The sequence below is a fragment of the Oncorhynchus clarkii genome, chromosome 21, assembly GCF_045791955.1.
Source record: "Oncorhynchus clarkii lewisi isolate Uvic-CL-2024 chromosome 21, UVic_Ocla_1.0, whole genome shotgun sequence".
NCBI lineage: Eukaryota > Metazoa > Chordata > Actinopteri > Salmoniformes > Salmonidae > Oncorhynchus > Oncorhynchus clarkii.
The window spans coordinates 42,588,328-42,601,517 of NC_092167.1; the positions used below are offsets into that span (position 1 = coordinate 42,588,328).

Genomic DNA, 13,190 nt, shown 5'->3' on the forward strand with positions numbered 1-13,190 from the left:
GTTGGCAAACACAAAAACACTTCATACATGCTCATGGGCAAGCTCATTTACAACCTAGTCCGATCATCTTATATAATGTCGCCTAGTAGTTCCCCAGACAACTAGGTTAAGGTTAAGGCAATGTTTTATACAGAAATGTGATATTTCATAGGCAGGGATGGGCAAAAATGATTAAATACAATTACAAAATACCATAAAGATCAAGGTATCAAAATAAATCACAGAATACTTGTATTTTGAAATGTATTTAATTGAAATACAGTTTTACATTTGCAAGTAGCAAGCCCAAACAGAAACAACATTCTCAGTAACAGTTACAGAAACATTACATTTACTTGCTGTGACTGTGATATGTGTTGTTTTATCTACCTTAGTTGAATGCACTGACTTGAGTCACTCTGGAAAATAGTTTCTGCTGAATGACCTAAATGTATGTGTGGAAATGAACATACCAAAATTAACTGCAAAGCACACTGGGTATTATTATTGGCCTTGTTTCAGGGGGCATGTCTAGATGGAATACAGCTTTACCTAATTATCCTAACCTGCTACAAAAGTAAATTTTAACAAAAGCCATAGCCCTTCCAGACAAAACCTTGATTTGGGTGGAGCTCATTGGCATAATACTTAGCATGCTTTGCGATTGTCTATTTTTTCATACACATTTATTATTCATTTATTTAGCAAATGCTGTTATCACACCATAGTGCAATCAGACTTCTGATATCAATGCAGGGTGAAAGGGGACCACAAAATGGTGAACCGCTATAATTAAGAATAATATATATAGTATTTTGTATTTGGAAAATACAAATTACAGCTCTTGAAAGTATCTTGTTAAAAAATGCATTGGAGTGTAGTTCTGCCCAGTGTAATACAAATTACAAAATACTCAGAAGCAATTAAACTACACTAAACAAAAATATAAACGCAACATGGAAAATGTTGGTCCCATGTTTCATGAGCTGAAATAAAATAAATGTTTCATGAGCACAAAAAGCTTATTCCTTTCAAATTGTGTGCACAGAAGTCTACATTTTTTAGGGAGCGTGCAATTGGCATGCTGACTGCAGAAATGTCCACTGGAGCTGTTGCCAGAGAATTGAATGTTCATTTCTCTACCATAAGCTGCCTCAAAGGCAGTTTTACAAAATGTAGCAGTATGTCCAACCGGCCTCAGAACCTCAGAACCGCAGACCACGTGTATGGCGTCGTGTGGGCAAGCGTTTTGCTGAGGTCAACGTTGTGAACAGAGTGCCCCATGGTGGCGGTGGGGTTATGGTATGGGCAGGCATAAGCTACGGACAACGAACACCATTTATTTGACCTTTATTTAACTAGGCAAGTCAGTTATAAACAAATTCTTATTTTCAATGACGGCCTATGAACAGTGGGTTAACTGCCTTGTTCAGGGGCAGAACGACAGATTTTTTTACCTTGTCAGCTCGGAAACAAGATCTTCCAACCTTCTGGTTACGTGTCCAATGCGCTAACCACTAGGCTACCTGCCGCACCAATTGCATTTTATCGATGTCAATTTGAATGCACAAAAATACTGTGATGAGATCCATTGGGCCCATTGTGAGGCCCATTTTGTTTTAAGGTATCTGTGACCAATAGATGCATATCTGTATTCCCAGTCATGTGAAATCCATAGATTAGGGCCTAATGAATTTATTTCAATTGACTGATTTCCTCATATGAACTGTAACAGTAAAAATCTATGAAATTATTCCATTTTGCTTTACATTTTTGTTCTGTACACATATTTCCAATACATGTAACAGAAATCCTTCCCATCTCTGTGAATAGGCCTACACTGGGCTTTGCTTAATGTTTTATAGCCTAAGCACTTTACAAGGCCAATTTACATTCTCAAATTAGAAAACATAGGGTCATGTTTGCATAATAAAATGTGGTAGGTATTTTGCCAAAAACAGGCTATATATTTATAAACACAATGGGAAAATGTTGGGTATAGCCCTTTAAATGAGCTAACGTCAAATGTCCGCCTTGTTTCGCTCTTTCGGTCCTGCACACTCACAGCGCTTCAGTACGTGCGCGTGAAGGTGCACAGGCTCGGTGACACTTGCACCCAGCTCTTTGGGAATAGGAGGAAAGTCGGAAGAAAAGGTTATTTTAAGGACAGCAATAACAACATTTATTCTCACCGTTACTGTGCAGAATATTGTGAAATTACAGGAAAATGGCAGATTCAATGACCCAGTCCGCCCAGATATCATCGTCGCAGGGGCTTGCCGATGGACAGAACTCTGTTGCGGCCAAAGACTCAAAAATGTCGGGTAAGACGGATGTCATTCTATGTTGCAATAGTCAACATAGAAATGCTGTTTAAACGTTAAGTAACACAGGTGCTTTGAAATAAAGTAGCCCGTTGCTCTAATGTAAGACCGTCAAAAAACAATGTTTTAGGACCGTGAAAGGCAGGTAAATGTAAAATGCTTAGCTCTACACTTATTTGTTCGTTGGGAAGGTTAACCAGTATATTGTCCTTGTCTCTGTAAGCACTTGACATAGTCAAGTTGTTGAACAAGTAGTCCATACCTTGTAAACTGACGATTTTGCATTATTGTGGGCGTCAAAGGGTGCTAAATATCCTAATATTAGACGTCCTACTTGACCAACAAACACCCACCGCCCTCTATGGGATCGAACGATACTCCACTGACGAGACATTGTTTTAGAACACGGTTACCACCTACCCGTCGTTGGTTCGAGAAACGCGCACCACGATTTGATGGAACACCAAACTAGTCTACTTGCTTTGCCAAAGTTCTCTCAACCTCTGCAATCCCGAACTTTGTATTAACCAGACAAGGAAACCGAACGCAATGCAACATTTTATTCTCTATTTGGGCCACGGTGAAATGGCTACATGTTGCAGGGACTGTGATCTGCACTGCAGATTCATTGTTACCAATGATTTGTATATACACTAGTTGACTGACAGGGGCGCTGTTTTGAAGTCACCGTTCCTCTATCTTGGCACTCCCCAATTGTAAAAAAAAATAAAAAAAATAAAAGATATAGAAAGCTATATAAATTAATGTATTAATTTCTACATTCGTTTTTGCCACATTTATTCTATTAGACACCATACTGCGTACTTTTTCAATTGTGAGGTTAACAATTTTTTTTCCCTTAAAGTATGTTTTAGAGACTAATGTCTCGACTACAATAAAAACATACACACATGCATGTAATTTTGTCCTTGAAACATGTAAATGAAATATTGTAGAATTCCAGTCCTACTGGGGAGTTCCCATATTGCCTACTGGTGGTTTCAAAGCTTCTCAATACATTTTTTCCCCCTTTATTTAACTAGGTAAGTCAGTTAAGAACAAATTCTTATTTTCAATGATGGCCTAGGAACAGTGGGTTAACTGCCTTGTTCAGGGGAACAGTGGGTTAACTGCCTTGTTCAGGGGAACAGTGGGTTAACTGCCTTGTTCAGGGGAACAGTGGGTTAACTGCCTTGTTCAGGGGCAGGACGCCAGATTTTTACTTTGTCAGCTCGGGGTACAACATTCTAACCACGAGACTACCTGCCTCACATCAATACATGGATGGCATCAACAATCCAGGGTTTATATACATTGTTGATTGTTATTGGGCAACTGCAAATTTAAGGGAGGACCTCTTAAAGGCCTGCTGTTGTTTTTTCTGTTGCCAAATCACCTCCACTTTGGTCAACAAAGCCATGCAAGAATATTAGTGCTTCAAAGTCCAATCCCTCTAAAATTGTTTGCTATGATGCATTGATTCTATGGTTTGTTTTTTTGTTTCTATTTTGTCTTTGGCTGCATGTGTCCTGTGAGCTATATGATTGGGGGGAGGAAAGGACACTGTTGTCTCTGCAACAGTCTTCAAACTGACAGTTTATTGTCCATTAGGGAAGGGCATTTCAAATAGTTTAATCCATCTATTCAGCAAACCATGTCTCACTAATTAAACTTGAAACAAGCCTCTGTTGGGAGTACATTTGTGTATTAGGCTATAACTTCCTGTATATTATGCAATATTGGCAAATACTTATGGGGAAATGATAGTAAAATAAATGTTACACTGCCATACATGCACTCAACATATTCAGTTGGCCTTGCTGTTATGGTTTTTGTCATTGTTTTCCATTGTCTTTAATCTGTTTCTCTTTTGTTCAATTTGTTGGTGATGGAATTATTATTTTTTTCTTCGGGGGGACTGTGGGGGAGGTCTTGGATGGTTGAGGGGCAGCTCTTTGGGAACTGTTGGGGGGGGGGGGGGGGGGGGGATCTTGAGCAGAGCATTGACTCTGGTTGCTTCTGTGTCGCTCTGGATGGCAGGCTGTTCGATGACCAATGTGACGTAGTTGTTGAGTGGCTTCACTGCATGTATATTGTATATAATTTTTTTTAAATATTCAATAAAAAAAATGTTACGCTAAAGTAGCCTAATGAGATGATCAATGTACAAACTGCTCTTAAATAGAAAATCATTACTTTATTGGTTGACCTGCAGGCTTACTTTACCATATGTTAACAACTAACCCTTCTAAATGTAGTTTACTGTATATCATTTCAAAGGCATGCTAAAAAGGGACCCAGCTCATATTGCCAACGGGGAATGCTTTTGTAATCTGTTCAAGGCTGAATACCAGTTATATTGCCTCAAGTGGGTGTGTCACAAAGGCATTTACAAACGGGTACATTTTTCAAAGGTGAGTAATATTTAAGCTTCGATCAAACCGACTGCGTCGTTGCATTTTGGTACACCAGGATTACGTTAATTTCCAATCAAAGGCTGTGTTTGCCTCGCAGCATTGCGTTGCAGTGCGTTCGGTGTGGTGCACATGTTGGACGTCTCGAACGTATGCGTCAAACTGTATGTATAGACGGCTTGACAGAAATGGTAGCAGAAGGTGAATGTTGAACTTTAGTTGCATACATATTCAGATGATGCTGCGTACTATTTTGCGCAACGACTCTGTCCGTGTGTTCGACACGTTAGGCCAGTGATAACTTTTTCAGTGTTTTTTAAAGTGTACATTTTAAATGTTTAAAAAAAACTAATCTCCAAGATATTGGGATTGACTTTGCATTTTTCTGAAGTCCGTGCTACATTGTCAGTTGTCTGTCTACCATTCTTTTATTTGTCCTTGGTCACACAGACCAGATGCCTGTAACTGCCTTGTCAAACTATTTATTCCCCCCCCCCCCCCCCCCCCCCCCCCCCTTAACTCGGCTGTATGATTTAATGATGACAGAAAAGTCCTCGTTGGACCCTTGGTGCTACTGTCGTACAGTATCAATGTCCCGTGGCCAAGTTAATGTAGCACCCAGTCTGGAGGAAACCAAATGGACTTACAGTACCAGTCAAAACGTTTGGACACACCTACTCATTCCAGAGTTTTTCTTTATTTTCACTATTTTCTACTTTGTAGAATAATAGTGAAGACATCAAGACTATTAAATAGCACATGGAATCATGTAGTGACCAAAGTGTTAAACTAATCAAAATATTTGAGATTCTTTAAAGGAGCCACCCTTTACCTTGACTGCTTTGCACGCTTGGCCTATCTTGCCATCTGAGGCCGGTGTTGGCCAGTCTCTTTTATGCCTACTTCATTCTCAACACACTTGAGTGACAACACTAAGGAAGTGACCATAGAGATCAACCTAAGAGGTCTCGCATCTTTAAAGTGCATTGAGCCAGTTGATTGTCAGGGTTATTTAGTTCATGAAAAGCACCCCCTGTTCTTTTCGATGCCTCTTCTCTGAGGTGATTGTGTCAATGGAACCATTTATCTAAGGTGGCAGAATGTCCATGGGTCTACTATTTTGTTGGACTGTACAGGAGAATTTGTTACAATGATTTCTGAATATCTCCGAAATGCTGTTCAAGTTTTCAGTGTTTGAATCATTGCTATTTTCTTCCTGCATCTGTTTTAATAGGAAGTTAAAATATTGCCTGAAAAAACCAAAGCAACTACTGGACTGGAGATGCATTATTCAAACTGCGCAATATTGTAATTTTACTCTGTTATCAGCGCTAAATCCGGTGCTCTCTGTTTCATAGGCTATGGGCATTTTGATCGGGATTTCCACCTGTTTTCAGTTAGAACGACGGTTGAGATCAGCAAACGGCAAGAAGTTAATGTTTTTAGTTTGAAAGATGTGTGCTAGTTCAAGCTACACTAAAAATATACAGTAGTCACTAAGGATTACTTTAGACTAGAATTGTTATTATTTGAAATGCTGCATTTTGCAGAGTGGAAATTAACATTCGGCTGGTTTTAGCTTGACTGTTAAGATGCAGTGAAATGGATACAGGCTGAGGAATGATCCAGAATCTAGGCCAGTGCAATGAGGAGCCTGCAGATAAGACCATGGCAGTAGTTTGTGAGAACATGGGGTACTTTTGGCTCCCTCTCCTATCTGCTTCTTATTTTCTCTCCCTCTCTGGCTGGCGCTCTGTTCTGGCAGACTATATAGTCTAAGGTCAGTAAATCGGGCTGAGGCAGCAAACTGCCCCCCCCCCGGGGGTTTGAGTGACTTGACTTTCCTCGGGATGGGACAGAAATGGCTGGTAGGACTGGGAATGCAAAGTTAGGCCCTCGCTCCCCCATAGATGAGCCTACATCCAGATCCAGTAGTAGAGAATAGGGTGGTATGGTACCAAAGCAGGTTCACTTCCTACTCATGTCTGCCGGTCATGAGAATGTTGTATCAAGGCTGGAAGTGTTGGAAACACGAGCTATATGAAGCCATGTTTAACCCTTGTCATAGACAACCTTAACTAGAGGAATGGTTCAAGTCTGTTAAAAATGCACATTTTTCGTCTTTGTCAGTCTGCTAAAAGGGAGTGGTTCTCTTGCATAGATCTTCTTAGATAAGTGACTCTCTAGAGGTTGTTTTTGTGGACACTGTGAGGATACGTTTTCCATCTGAAATGGTTCATGTACTTGCACGCTACCACCAATGGTTTCAGGCTATTTGGAATTGTCAGCGAAAGAAGCAGAACGTTGACTAATTTTCTTATTGCAGGTGTGGCATAGGTAGATTAAGAGTCTGGGCGAGTCTTAAAGAGGAATGTTACATAGCAAGGGCTCGTCGACCTGATCAGCCAGTCTCCTACGTGACTCGTTTTGGGGCGTCGATGACTCTTATTGATTAACCAGCTCATGAACTTTACCATATGTCATACACACATATACTGAGTCTACAAAGCATTAAGAGCACCTACTCTTTCCATGACATAGCTTTCACCTGGATTTACCTAGTCTATGATCCCTTATTGATGTCACTTGTTAAATCCACTTCAATCGGTGTAGATGAAGGGAAGGAGACGGGTTAAAGAAGGAATGTTAAGCCTTGAGAAATGGTTTGTGTGCTATTCAGAGGGTGAATGGGCAAGACAAGATTATACAGTTGAAGTTTACGTTGACTGTGCCTTTAAACAGGTTGGAAAATTCCAGGAAATGATGTCATGGCTTTAGAAGCTTCTGATAAGCTAATTTACATCATACCTGTGTACCTGTGGATGTATTTCAAGGCCTACCTTCAAACTCAGTGCCTCTTTGCTTGACATCATGGACAAATCAAAAGAAATCAGCCAAGACCTCAGAAAAATTGTAGACCTCCACAAGTCTAGTTCATCCTTGGGAGCAATTTCCAAACGTCTGAAGGTACCGCGTTCATCTGTACAAACAACAGTACCCAAGTATTAACACCATGGGACCATGCAGTCGTCATACCGCTCAGGAAGGAGAAGCGTTCTGTCTCCTAGAGATTAATGTACTTTGGTGTAAAAAGTGCAAATCAATCCCAGAACAACAGCAAAGGACATTGTGAAGATGCTGGAGGGAACAGGTACAAAATAATCTATATCCACAGTAAACAGAGTCCTATATCGACAACCTGAAAGGCCGCTCAGCAAGGAAGGAGCCATTGCTCCAAAACCGCCATTAAAAAAGCCAGACTACGGTTTGCAACTGCACATGTGGATAAAGATTGTACTTTTTGGAGAAATGTCCTCTGGTCTGATGAAACAAAAATATAACTGTTTGGCCGTAATGACCATTGCTATGTTTGGAGGAAAAAGGGGGAGGCTTGCAAGCTGAAGAACACCATCCCAACCGTGAAGCACGTGGGTGGCAGCATCATGTTGTGGGCGTGCTTTGCTGCAGGAGGGACTAGTGCACTTCACAAAATAGATGGCTTCATGAGGCAGGAAAATGATGTGGATATGTTGAAGCAACAGCTCAAGACATCAGTCAGGAAGTTAAAGCTTGGTCACAAATGTGTCTTCCAAATGGACAATGACCCCAAGCATACTTCCAAAGTTGTGGCAAAATGGCTTAAGGACAACAAAGTCAAGGTATTGGAGTGGCCATCACAAAGCCCTGACCTCAAACCTATAAAGCATTTGTGGGTAGAATTGAAAAAGCGTGTGTGAGCAATGAGGCCTACAAACCTGACTCAGTTACACCAGCTCTGTCAGGAGGAATGGGCCAAAATTCACCCAACTTATTGTAGGACCCTTGTGGAAGGCTACCCAAAACATTTGACCCAAGTTAAACAATTTAAAGGCAATGCTACCAAATACTATGTAAACTTCTGACCCACTGGGAATGTGATGAAATAAATAATTCTCTCTACTATTATTCTGACATTTCACATTAAAATAAATTGCTGATCCTAACTGACCTAAGACGGGGAGTTTTTACTAGGATTAAATGTCAGGAATTGTGAAACTGGCTAAGGTGTATGTAAACTTCTGTAGTGACTGCATGCATACACTAGATGACTGATAGGTGGCTCTCTGTTGAAGCCACTGTTCCTCCATCTTGGTACTCCTGCCGTTTTAAAATGTATTAATGTCTACATTCATTTTTGCCCCAATAAATATATTAGACACCTTAATGCATACAATTTAAAAGTATGTGAGCTAAATGAAAATACAAAGACTTCCTTAATGTACAATCTTTAGCGATTACAAATGTCACTGTCTGCACTAAAACAAAAATCCTTAAATACATGTAATTTTGTCCTTAACATTTAAACTACTGTAGAATCCCTTTCATTCCTATGGAGGACTGCTCCTACTAGGGGTGTCATATGGCCGACAGGTGGCTTCAAAGCCTCTCAATTGTCAATACATGGCATCAGCAATCCAGGGTTTATATACATCATTGTTGCCATCCCATCTCACTCACCGCTGAAGAAATTCCCCGACATGTCTCCTCTGGTGTTCCCCAGCTGTTAAATGTGTAAGGAAGGAAAAGGGAAAAACCTTGTTCCTCCTTCGATATTCAGTGATGCTGTTAGATGGGACTATTGCTCTACAAAAACTGTTCTTGTGATCACTTAGGTTACATGATGAATTATCATCAAGCGAGTGCAATGTGGGTGTCTGATTGGCAACGGGTATCGTAAACCATAGTAGAAATATGTACAAATTGCCTAAAAATGACATGGAAAGTACCGTACAATGTTATGAGTAGTGTGACGTTGTTGGAAGCATCGTTATTTGTGCGTCGTGAAGAAGTATTTGCGTTTGTCATATTTGTTATTGTCTTTGCTTGCATAGGAAATGTTAAGTGCATGGATTAAGTTGATCATAGTTGTTTTATTGGTAGTAAACTGGTAGACACTACCAGTTGCATGGGGCTTGCATGTTAGTAGTTATTTTACTGTAGCTTCTGACACAGTCCACGTTGTAAAGCATACAGTATTGTATAGTTGATAGGTTGGATTAGTGGGAGTCCCACCAGGCATCCAGTTAATGTATAAAATGGTGGGTGGGTGGTTGTTATGGGGATGGGAGTTATTTTCTGCCACGGTAGGATGTTCATTCTTCTGTCCTTTTTTTATTTTTTCAGATTCCTTTCTTTCCTCTTCGCCTGTATCTCTCATTCAGTCTCCTGAAGGCAAGTGTATGGTTCTGTTACGCTGCTCGTCTGCTATCCTCCCTCTCACGACCTTCACGCTCTCTTTCCCTGTCATTCTCTCTTGCTCGGCTGCCGCTGTAATGCCTTTCATTCCTCTCTAGTGCCCTTCTCCTACTCTAGTCCAGACCAAGAACTTCATACTAGAGGCCTGGAAACATTTAATTCCACCCCCACTACGCAATCTTCAACAGAACCCACCCCTAGAAGCCCTGTAACTGTATCCCATCTGTTTCCTATGTTGCTGACCGCCTGCCGCCTGCACTAATTGCAATTTAGCAGGGCAGCGAGGCTCCTCCCTCTTTCAACAGTGTCTGACTTGGAATTCTCAACCCCCCCCCCTCCCCAACTGGAGGCCAGATCTGTTCAATTACGAGCAGCAACAGGCCCAACCCCGAAGCCCCTGACTGACGCACATGGTGCATGGCAAGGGAGAAACACGTGTTTTACTTAAGGGAAGTTTGCACAGAGTTCAGGTTTAAAGCCTGTTTTTTAAGTGAAGATGTCTTCAGGCATGCATGGTATGTACCATACTGGATACAGCATATATGCAAAACACACAGCCTGACACGTGATGAATTGATTAATCCACAGAGCTAATTGAGATGTACAGTAATGGATCAAGCCATCTATTGATGGTGTAGTGATCCAGTAGATTGATTCCCAATGGAATGCACTGACTTTCCCAGTGGAATAGGTTGAAATTGATGGAGTAAATTGGCATCAAGGAGGCATATCAAACTAGCAGCACAGTGATGAGGAATAGTGCATGTTTGGAATTAGTTGAGTGAACCCTCCCTGTTCTTACCCCTATCAGAAAACTGACAAGACCTACAAATGGCAGCAAGTGGATCTATTTCCAGTCTTTACTGCTTGCTCCACTCTGTCACATTATTTAGGTCAACGGCACTGTAGGTCCAAGATAATCCCAAGATTGCCACCTTATTTTAAGAAAGTTGAGAGAAGTTCAAGTTCACAATGAGGAAAATCTCTAAAAATGTCTCCGGTTGGTTGTCCCAGAGGGGCCCTAGCTGTCCTTGGATAGATGGCCCCTTCATCCAGGCCTTATGCCCCATCTCGAAGAGCCTCCCACCCCAGCCCCTTCATCCAGGCCTTATGCCCCATCTCGAAGAGCCTCCCAGTCCCTTCACTGGCACTGGAGGATGAAGGGCACTGGAGAGGGATCCACTCCACTCGCTGCTCTATGCCCTCTTAAGGCTGGGTTTGGAGCCCTCCTCCCTGGATGCGCTCTGATCCTCTACCTCTGCTTATATCTTCTTAAGCTTTTTGCATGTCACCACTGCTGGAGCCAAAAAGTAGTTTTTTATTTTAGTGACGATCGTAATATGTATGTGTATTGTTTTCTTGATGTAGCTTTTTTTTTGTTGCTTGGTTTGTTTTCTGGAACACAATTTCGTTAGTGTTTATAAAAGTAGCCTACAATGTGTAGACTTGGACAGTATAGCAAGAGTATTAAACTTAAGCCAGACTAGATGGCCAGAAACTGAATCTGTCCTATGTTGTGCTAAGATATTAAGTCAAAAACAGTCAGCTAATCACACAGTGAGGGAGATGGGCCTGGGAGCTATTCCATCCGATACTAATTGGGAATGACACTGCTGTACCCAATGGAATTTGATCTTTCATCATACAGTAATTCCTTTTCTCTGCAGCAAAAATATTTCACTGTGTTCATGCTTTTGTGAATAGTAGTACTAGTATCATTTTTAACAGTTTGTAGGCTTACCACCTCGGGACTCGATGCACAAGTGAAATGTGACTTAAACGCGCAATATCCTTATACCTTCAAGTGTATACTTAATATGCAGTTCTCGTCCTTTTTTTAAAAGATGTCTAGCTTTTTCTTGTCTAAAGGCAAACCTTTTCTTGATTTAGCTAAGCTGTGATGCCTACTGGAAGTCTGTCTTATCAAGTCAGCTATTTGACTCCTCCGCATAGTGCCGAAATGATTGAGCTGATTTACACTTTCTCATCTTGAAGAAATGCGTCCGTTTTTGAGTCTTCCTGCTAGACATATTTTGGGATGTGAGATGTTTGTTGGACCATGTTCAATAGGCCATTTAAAACGGGGTTTAGTAACGAGTGTCTTTTAAAAATATATATATATATATATATATATATTTTGAGTCCCACACACTTTAGTACTCAACTCCAATAACTGTGGGGAGTAGATTACATAATATAATAACCTCTGTATCTCCAACAACTGAGGACCACAGGAAGTGATGTTCTCATCAGAGGTTGAATGAGTATTACAAAACTGTGTTCGACAGTTTTCTAGTGTTTTTGGGTCGTGTTATTTGTGATTCCAATCAGTGTGTGTCGGCTCCCTGTTGCCAGTGGCTCTGATTCCTGTTCACGGTGCGGTAGCTGTTTTGTCATTTTGTTTACTTGCGTCGAGCCAAAATGCTACATTGTTTTCGGCTACATGGAAAGTCCATTCGTGTATGTGGCCTAGTTTGAACAATGCATAATGGACCTCAATGGGAGGGGAAGGTCCAGACCAAGACAACCCACCCTTGAGTTGTGTACCGATGAACAACATGTCTGTGGGTTTAGGTTGGCTGCAGGGTCATGCTGACAGGCCACAATGCCTTTCCAGAGCACCAAGCTACAAGGACAATACTCTTAACTCATTGATGGAAGCTGTTGTGTCGTTTTATGAAATGTACTATAACATTGGATTTGAAAAGAAACGGCACCATTGATTTGTTCCTCTTAGATTTGTATCTCTTGACTCCATTTATAGTAAATAAGCATATAGAAGGTAAAGTGGACCTTGTTGCATTTTGGAAAAAGTACCAACTGCATATTTGACCTGTTCCTGCTGGAGATATTTCCTCTCTGTTTGCCTGGGGATTGCAGAGGCAAGCAGACAGCTGATGTGTACCTCCCAATATAGCTGCCAATTCCCCACTATGATTGCTTGTCTCTGGGTGTTGGAAAATTACAGGGGGGGACCATTAGGCTGAAAAGGGATCATGTGATTATTGGAGCAGCTTGGAATATCTTGTGGATTATGTATGTACCCGTGGCACTGTGCCATTGAGGGGATCCTTGTCCCAGTCTGACTCTGTCACTTCAGCTCTGGCGTGTGGCAATAGCAGCAGGTTAGCGTGCTCAGTGGCATATTGACAGACTGCAGCACAGGGGTGGGGGACATGATTTAGGAAGCCTCAACACCGGGACTATTGTCCAGCTTGTTATGTGTGCTGGATGTTCT

The 13,190-nt window shown here is 41.3% G+C and overlaps 1 protein-coding gene across 5 annotated transcripts in view; it reads left to right on the forward strand.

Annotated features, from left to right (window-relative positions):
- The first annotated feature begins 2,015 nt into the window (after nt 1-2,015).
- The window catches only part of LOC139379070 (reticulon-3-A-like), a 33,078-nt gene continuing 21,903 nt past the window's right edge, over nt 2,016-13,190 (forward strand). For 2 of the 5 annotated variants that reach the window (XM_071121829.1, XM_071121826.1), the window contains exons 1-2: nt 2,024-2,303; nt 9,881-9,928. In XM_071121829.1, coding sequence (XP_070977930.1) covers nt 2,207-2,303; nt 9,881-9,928 — 145 coding nt within the window. In that variant the 5' untranslated portion in view covers nt 2,024-2,206. Of the gene's footprint in view, nt 2,304-9,880; nt 9,929-13,190 lie in introns of all 5 variants that reach the window. The other 3 variants (XM_071121825.1, XM_071121827.1, XM_071121828.1) reach the window with 3 other exon arrangements.